Raw genomic sequence first — 9530 nt, forward strand, 5'->3', positions numbered from 1 at the left:
CAGCCTTGGTCAAGAGATAATTGAATTAGATAACATTTCCGATTGTAATCTCTTGAATCTTGACTATTTAGCTAACCCTCAATTATGATACGGAAAAGGGTCAAATATGCCCTTATAGTATGAGAAAAGGTTTAAATATACTCCTCGTTATACTTTGTGTCCAATGATGTCGTATGGAACTGAGTGTCGGCCAATCAAGATCACTCATGTCCAGAAGATAAAGATAGCAGAGATGAGGATCTTGACATTGGAGGAAGAGGTAGAGGTAGGTCAAAGAAGAGGTGGGGAGAGGTGATTAGGCAAGGCATGTCGCAACTTCAGCTGACCGAGGACATGACCCTTGATAGGAAGGTATGGAGGTCGAGGATTAGGGTAGTGGAGTAGGTAGTCTAGAGTGTTCTAACAGTAGTATTGACACACAGTCTCGCTTTCTGTTGGTACGTAGTAGGTTTTTATGACTAACCGTTGTTTTCTTTCATTGTTGATCACCTTACTGTCTTGTTGTTTTTATTCTGCTTTTATATGGCTTTTTGGTACTGTCCCTTCTTGTCTATATTTTTATTAATGTAGTGCTTATGCTTTCCTGAACCGAGGGTCTATTGGAAACAACCTCTCTATCCTCACAAGGTAGGGGTAATGTCTATGTACACACTACCCTCCCCAAACCTCACGGTGTGGGATAATACTGGGTATGTTGTTGTTATATTTTGGGTCCAAATATACCCTTGCCGTAATACTATTAGTTCCAATATACCATTCTTCCGTTAAGTTTGTCCAAGATAGACATCCAATCCTACGTAGCACTGATATTTGATGAAGTAGATGCAACATGGCACGCCACTTCAGCGTCCCTAACTCATTTTGTAAAATGGATTAGGGAAAATAGTGGTGGAGGGGAAGAAAATAAAAGGGAGGGGTAAAATGGGTTAGGGTGCTGAGGTGGCATGCCATGTGGTCAGTGTCACGTAGGATCGAATATCCACCTTGAACAAACTTAAGAAAAGAAGAGTATATTTGAACCATAGTATAACAATAGGGGTATATTTGAATCCAAAGTGTAACGAGGAATATATATATTTAAACCTTTTTCTCATAGTACATGGGTATATTCAGACCTTTTCCCGATTATAATAGGTTGTTTTCAAGGTTTGAGCGAAGGAAATAGAGTGAATAGTACTCAAAACATAGACAACAAACGAAGGGAGAAAGAAAAAAACAAGACTTGCGCATGGAAATGAATTTGGATTCATGTTGTTGTCTCAAGAAAAGAAAGATATCTCTCTCTCTTCACACAAACAAAACAATTTCATACCATCATCTTGCATTCATTATGCCTACAATTATTATTCTTTGTTGCCTCAACCCCGCATGGCCCCTTTCTCCCCCACCCCCTAACACCCCCCTCCCCCCATCTTATTCCCCTATATATACTCACTTCCCTGTTCCACTCTTCCTATCTCCACTTCTTTCTCTGTTTTTTGTTTTTTATCAAACACCTTTCAATTTCAAAGTTTGATCATCAATGGCTGTTTCTGGATTTGAAGGATTTGAAAAAAGGCTGGAGTTACACTTCTCCGGCGACGATCCGGTGATCGGAATGGGTGGTCTCCGGCAGCTGGACTTTGAGTCAATAGAGGAAGTATTAAATGCAGTACAATGTACTGTAGTGTCAGCTGTTGGAAACCAATATTTTGATTCGTACGTACTATCAGAATCAAGCCTTTTTGTTTACCCTACCAAGATTATTATCAAAACATGTGGCACCACACAACTACTGAAATCTATTCTTCCTTTAATCCAATTCTCAAGCGAAATGGGATTTGTCATAAGTGAATGTAGGTACACAAGAGGCAATTTTATCTTCCCAAAAGCTCAACCTTTTCCTCATACAAATTTCAAAGATGAAATCTTTTATTTACAAGAACAATTACCTATTCATCTTTGTTACAAAAAAGCCTCTGTTATGCCATCAAAATTCATTTCTCATTCTTGGCATGTTTTCACTGCTTGTGACAAATTTTATGACGTCCCTCTTGAAAATAGCATTATCCAAAATGAACTTTTTACTATAGAAATTTGCATGACAGAACTTGACCGAGTACTTGCTAGGAAATTCTTTAAACATCCAAATATGGCTGCAAATGAAATGACTGAGATTACGGGTATTAGTGAAATTAATCCAAATGCTTTGATTTGTGATTTTGTGTTTGATCCTTGTGGATATTCAATGAATGGTATTGATGGGGATCGTTATTCTACTATTCATGTTACACCTGAAGATGGTTTTAGTTATGCCAGTTATGAGTGTGTTGGATCAATTTATGATGATCCGAATGATATTATGAATATTTTGAAGAAAGTGGTGCAAGTTTTCCGACCGGGGACTATGTCGATTTCGACTACCTCGACAAGCAACGAGGTTTGGACGAGGATTGTTAAAGCTGTGGAGCCGCTAGGAATGAAATGCCGGAGCTGCACAATGGATGATTTTCCGGCCGTCGGAAGTGTGGTGTTTCAGACTTTTACGTCTTGCCGAAAGTAGCAGCGGCGGCAATGGCGGCGGCGGTGGTGGTAGGAAGGTGGTGAACTGGTGGTGCAACCATTGGTGATGGTAGATATGTGGGAAGAGGTTTTGAAAGAGTAATTAAAGAGAGGGAGTAGGGGACCTTTTTTTTTTCTTTTGTATTTTCTATTATCTTATTTTTATTTTGCTAGAGTTTAGTTGAAATTTTTTTAATTAAAAATGAAGTAGAATATTGATATGCATGAGTTATGTAATTGCATTGGATTGGATGGTGGGATGATCTTGATGATCAATGTAAGCTTTGACTTGTGTAGAGTGATGCAAGTAAAAATTTGCACTAAAATTTTTATCCGATATATATTGTCATTGTTCGTTTCATGGAAAAAATGCAATTACTTAAAATAAAATAAAAAGGAAATTTTCACAAAAGATTTAGAAGGAGAAGAGAAGGGAAGATAGTGGACTTAGGTTGATATATCATGATAATGCACCCCATTTATGTTTGTCACGCCTAGAGAAATTTGTTTTGAGATTGCCTTGTTAATGTCTTGCAGTAGTATAAAGTGCATGGCTCTTTTTCTTGGTAGGTTTTCATTTTGTCTTTCTTCTCATTTCTTTGTCTCTATCTAATGAGAACTTGCATGGGCTTAGCTTGGTGCTGGTTTTTTCCTCCATGATTAAGCATGCATCTTAATTAGATAAATAATTGTATATAGTTATGAGTGGACAAAAATATAGTATATTTTTATGTAAGCTATTGACATAACAAGGTGAAAGAATTGAAGTAAAAACTACAAAACATCTCTCAAGATTTCTTCCCTTCTTTAGTTTTTCTATGTTTTGCTTGATAGCACTTTTATTTCATTAACTTCATTTTGAAATAGCTATCATTACTTAGTTAGGTGTTATATATATATGTTTTTCTCTTGCTTATATATGCATTTTCATTATAAAAACATACGTTCCATATTACATTGCTAACAAGAAAATAGCTACCTAATTAAACAGCAGAGATACAACCAAATCAAACTTGTGACATAGCGAATTAAATTGTATGATTTTTCGATCACTGGACTGTCTGGGATAAACATTCGCCCTTCATAAAGTGGGGATTCACGTAGAAATAGTGCCTAATGACCACTTTTTGATTCTGTCTTTAAAAAATAGCTATTATCCTAAAGTTCTAAATTTTCACAAGTGAAAAATATTCATTATCCTGTAATTTCACTTGTGAAATTTAACTCTAGGACAATAGCTATATTTCAACGTTATTAACTGAGAAATGGCTATTCGAGTATTTTTTTCTTTTTGGGAATTTTTACATTCCTATACACTATTTGAAACTTTTTTTACCCTCCCTACTCAAGTTTCAATCTAATTACATCCTATATACAAATTTACCAATTTTTTACACTTCAGGAATTAAATGAGTATCTCTTTATATTAGGAATCAATTATTTTCCATCCTTATTATTCTCTCTCTCTCTCTCTCTCTCTCTCTCTCTCTCTCTCTCTCTCTCTCTCTCTCTCTCTCTCTCTCTCTCTCTCTCTCTCTCTCTCCGTCTCTCTCTATCTCACAATCCCTAATTCCAGTAATGTAGAGCAAAGGAAAAGAGAGCAGTAATTCCACCATTGACAGCCATTAAAAAGCTTTGAAGCTTTGAATTCGAATTTGGGTTTTCAAAAACCATTATTTGTTTGGATTGGGTATTGTTGCAAACAATTGGGAATATTGTTTGGAGTTTATATCTCAATTTTGAGGGTATTTTGGTGAAGATTAGACTTGATTTTGGCTGAATTTCAGATTGAAACTCGAAGAAGAAAATAAAGAAGACATGACATACATTATACTTACGAAATTATAGTAAAGTAGCAAAATTGTATTTTGGTGTTTATATATATTTCTTTATTTAAATATTGTATCAAAATTGAACAATATTGTTTAAAGATTGAACAATATTGTTTAAAGCTTGTATTTAAGTTGTATGATGTTGTAGTTGTATATAACTGGGTAGAAATAATATGTGAAAGTTGTAGATAAGTTGTAGTAAGTTGTATAATATATAATTAGTTGTATGAAAGTTTGTTTTTACTATGTATAAATCAGATACAAAATATACAAAAGACATATTGTATAAAATTTGTATAAAAATTATATTTAAGTGGTATGATATAGTAGTTGTATATAACTGGATAGAAATCCATTGATTGAAGGCACAAATAATAGATTTGGGAGCCTTTTAAGGTGGATTATATATATTTTGTAACTAAAATGTGTTTAGGTCGGATAAATACCAAAATATGTACATTTTTCGTAATAAGGTTTCAAATAGTGTATAGGAATAAAAAAACTCCATCTTTTTTCCCCGAGATTCACCCATAATGAGGGGCCCAAGTGTATTCGCTACTATTTATAAGGCCCATAATAGACCAAAAGTGGAGTGGGATCGTAAAATTCCAAAGAAGAATTAAGGAAAAACTACTCAAACTAGGGAGTCTTACGAAAATGTTCCAAATAAGTCCAAACTTATCAATCTTTAGCTATTACTCACATATCTACCATAACTACCCAAGCGCATCCAAAAACTAAAAACCTAGATAAGTAAGGATTTTCTCTCCAAGAATCACACGCAGAAATGTCCTTCCATATTTTTAAGTGTGATCACCAACATTAGATGCAAGACGAAAAAGAAATTTTATGGGTGAGGTAGCAAAGACGAAACACAAAGAGAAACATATGTAAGATTCTAAAACCTAAGCAAAAAAAAGGACCTTTTTCAATAGATATGGTTGAACATTGAAAACATATAGATGAGTCAATATACAAAATTTAAGGAAGATTGGAGGTGATTTGGACTAGTTTTGAGTCAAAATTCGTAGTTGAAATCGAGTTTAAAAATTTCTCTAACATATGAATCAGACATGTATCTCACATGTATCTCATGTATATACAAGAGATACATATTTGATACAAAAGTGATACACAAAAGATACATGGAGATACACAGTGAGATACACATATCATCTTCTTCCATGCTCATCTTGTGTACTTCAAATTTCGCTCAAATTTCAATTCAGACCACAATCTCTACCAAATCATCCAAAAATTGAGATTTACACTCCTTAAGGTGTACCCAATCATTTTTAACAATACCCACTCGAGATAAATTCTAATTTCGTAAATCTAAAATTTTTTGCTCGTATATGTTAGTGGATCACATCGTCACAATCATTAAGATAAGACGTTTTATCATGAAACACTTCGTCTTTTCAAGTAATAACCATGTTGAAGACATTAATGATCATATGTTTAGTAAAAGAAATAGTAATATTTAATGTTTGAAGAATAATCGTAGTCTCTATTAAAATTAAGTTTTACGTCCTTTCTAACCTTAGTTTATTTCACACAATCCCCTATGCTTAGTTTCGAACTCAAGGAAACATAATAAAGTCAAAGAAATAAGTACGATTCAACATTTGGTCTAAATGACTCCTCTTACATATAATATAGTAATTTTATACTCATATAGTATCTCTCACTCTTTCGCTTCCAACCCTGTCATGCTGTCCTTATGCAGATAATCACAGCATCACGAGTTTGAATTTTTATACACTAACCTTTTTTTTGTTGTTTTATTCAATTGAAAATTTTCTAATTCACTGTTACTTATGTAAAAAGAATAAAAAATCCAAACCATACCTCCAATTCGGAAGGAAAAAAATAAACATAATAAGAAAGCTTCAAGCCTAGCTAGTAGCTAGCAGTTTTATTATCATGATATAACCCTAATACTATAAAGATAGCATGAGATGTAAGGGAAATTAAGGAGGAGAAAATGAATTTAAAAAGACAATTTTGTTAACTTATAACACCTAAAAGAAGTATGACATATAGTACGTAACTATAAAGGGAAACAAGAAACTTACAGATGGAACAAAAATGAAGAACCTGTTGTCTATTCTGCACCCAAATCCTTAGAACTCCTGCTGAAGCTATCAAAACAAAGGAAACACTTAAGTTTATGGAGTCACTTCATTAGCTTTAAATTAAACTTAAATAAACATAACAATTGACTGATTAATCAAGAAAAAATAAATTTTCACTGTGAATGAGGTGGGGGTAGCTAGGGTATAGCTTGTTTAAATTAATACCAATTTGAATCTAACATGTGGCTATGATAGTGGGAATGAAATTGCCTTTCAGTAATATTAATGATTAAACCAGAAATTAACTGTTAATTAGTGATTAGTTTTTGGTTAATGATCACGCCCAACTATGCCTTATAAAAAGGACAATGCGGTCGTTGCAATTATAATCAGGTTTACAAGTCCGGAGTCGAATCCCACAGAGAATTAACCTAACAATTACCTTTGTTGGAATCACTAAATTCTTTATAATCAACTTTCCCAAACATTGTAAACAATAGTTGATGGTATTTCTACTAACTAAGATTGAAAGTAAATAAACAGCCGTAAACTAAATATGCTTGGGTTGTAAACAATAATGAGAAGATTCTAAGGTAGTGATTTCCCCTATTTATGGAATCCTTTCCGGTTATGTTTCATATAGATTCACCAAAATATCTCTATCAATCATGAGCACTCTTCTTACCGTAAATCTCTCCCGAGTAATTGCGATTATTTACTAGACACACTCTCCCGAGTTACGCTAGCTGACTTTGTTTATTATAACTCACTTTAGATTACATCCAAGGCTTCGTTATCCCTAATCCCGCCTTTAAACCCGCAATTATAGATCCCTCTTATACTTTGGGAGTGGTGTTGTTCAACAATTACCTAAATATGCACTCTCTCCTGAGTTATGCACACTAAATAGGCACAGCTAATTGAGGATCCTGTCAATTAACTACAATAAACACGTAGTTGAACAAATAGAGATTAACCGGCAAACTATATGAACATAATCAAGAAAATCATCCTTCAATAGGTTCCATCAAAACCTTAGATTAAAGTATTTAGCTACTCATAACAACGTAAAGATAAACTACGAAAATATTCACCCATGGAAAAGTGCAAGAAAAAGAAGAAATAAAGAACTATGATGTTTTTGGGTGATCTCTCACACTTGTGTTTCTTGCCCAAGAACTCTCCAAAACAAATCTGCCCTAATGTGGCCGAATTCCTACTTCTTATAAGGGTTTTACACCAAGTTTTTTCGACTTGACACTTTAGTCCCTGACTTTTCCGCGTTCTGCCGCGGTCCCACCGCGGTTACGCCAGGACCGCGGCCAAAGAGGTCCTCTGAATCTTTAATAATGTTCTGCCGCGGTTACGGTCTGACCGCGGCAGGCCAAGTTCAGCTCTGGTTTTGTCTCTTCGCTTGGTGCACTTCGTGGGCATTGTTTGATTAGCCTCCTTTTCTCCGTAATTGATCCCAAACGTGCTCCATCGACTTCTTTCATTGGATATAGCCTGCAAAGCATGAAAAGCACTAATCAGAGCATTTGGTTATCACTTTTTACCACAAAGCTATACAAAAATATGGTTCTTTAGGGTCCAATTATAGTCTAATTCACCTATTATCAACACCCCACACTTAAATCTTTGCTCGTCCTCGAGCAAGTTGAACCACACTTCTAGGCCTATTCGTTAGATGCATTACCCTTTTTATGTCACACCTGCTATTATGAAAGAACAACCCAAGCAGTGCAACAGCCACACCTCAGATGAAGACTCTAATGCCATGCCACACTCATGCTTACTTTATGTACTCTAACAGAAGTCAAGACTTGCTTTTTCTTCTTGAGTTAAATGCCCTCACATCACATTTTTGAGAGAAGTTCCACACACATGAAATCAAACAACAAGGAACTTAAACGAATTCACTCACTCTCAGTAAAGAACATTCATATACACAGATACACCATAAGCTTGCCCTTAGTATAATACTCTGCTAATCGAATTGTTCAGTCTAAGATCGATAGGGCTTCATTTGGTTATAATGTAGGCAACGGGACGGGCAGGATGCATCTATACATAAGAGTGACTACACCTCCCTAAGCACTTTAATACATACATTTTCTCGATTAAACCTCATCCTTGTGTCACCCCAAAATTCCACCTTCACATCAATATAACTACCCCAATCTTCTTTAAACACACTTGCATCAAGAGCCACCACTTATCTATGAGTTTTTTTTTTGAGATTCAATTCAAGTGGCTCTTCCTTTTTCAAAACAGTGCACCTTTCTCCTTATTCAATTAGTTTCACTCAAAAGCCAAACCAACCACCCCACACTTTAACTTTTACCAAGTTCATAACAATTCAAGTGCTCATGAGAGGTAAAAATGTTCAAATAGAAGGTTAATTCAAACAAATGGGTAAGGCTTGTAATGTGGTTGCCAAAGAAAAAGGATTATAGGCTCAAAGAGGTTAACTATGGTAATATGTACAGGTGGATTCATGATTATATAGGCTACACAAAGAAATGCCTAAATCATCTCTAAGACCAAACAACTTCTATTTCGCTTTGCACACACACGGGGCAAGTTCTAGGTATCGCATGCAAGCATAGAATACGTGTATTACCTCACACACATTTGGCATGTAACTCATTCCGAATTAGTTTGTCAACACATTCACGTGAGCGTTCAAGTAAGACAAGGTGTGCAAAATTAAGGTATAAGATTAAGAGTTTACATGTGAGCCTAGACGTTGCACCCTCAAGTTCGTTTTAAGTATTTGCAGGTATGTACACCACGGGATGCATTCTTGCCCTCAACCATCTTAGCCCAAAAGAGTCCTAAGGGTCCTAAAATCTATTAAAGAAAAATCTACCTAACTCGGTTCAAGAAAAGCTCTTGGAAAAGAACCGTGGTCAAAAAAAAAACTAAGGGGAAATTACTACACTACCTAAAAAGAAAATAAAATAAAAAAAAATCTTTTTGGCTTTTTGATTAGACTTACTTCCCTCAAGAAAATTGTCTAAAGGATCCGTCATCTGGAAGAGTCTACATATTTCATTTTTTTTTAATTATTCAATTA

The 9530-nt window shown here is 34.9% G+C and overlaps 1 protein-coding gene across 1 annotated transcript; it reads left to right on the forward strand.

Moving 5' to 3' along the window:
* Positions 1466 to 2837, forward strand: LOC109232750 (S-adenosylmethionine decarboxylase proenzyme 4-like). The gene has a single exon (XM_019398488.1). The coding sequence runs from the start codon at positions 1523 to 1525 to the stop codon at positions 2540 to 2542; it is 1020 nt and encodes a 339-aa protein (XP_019254033.1). The 5' UTR covers positions 1466 to 1522; the 3' UTR covers positions 2543 to 2837.

The sequence above is a fragment of the Nicotiana attenuata genome, chromosome 9 (genome assembly GCF_001879085.1).
Source record: "Nicotiana attenuata strain UT chromosome 9, NIATTr2, whole genome shotgun sequence".
Lineage (NCBI taxonomy): Eukaryota > Viridiplantae > Streptophyta > Magnoliopsida > Solanales > Solanaceae > Nicotiana > Nicotiana attenuata.

Coding starts and splice junctions, on each gene's coding strand:
- LOC109232750 (XM_019398488.1), top strand. CDS start 1,523: ATGGCTGTTTCTGGATTTGAAGGATTTGAAAAAAGGCTGGAGTTACAC.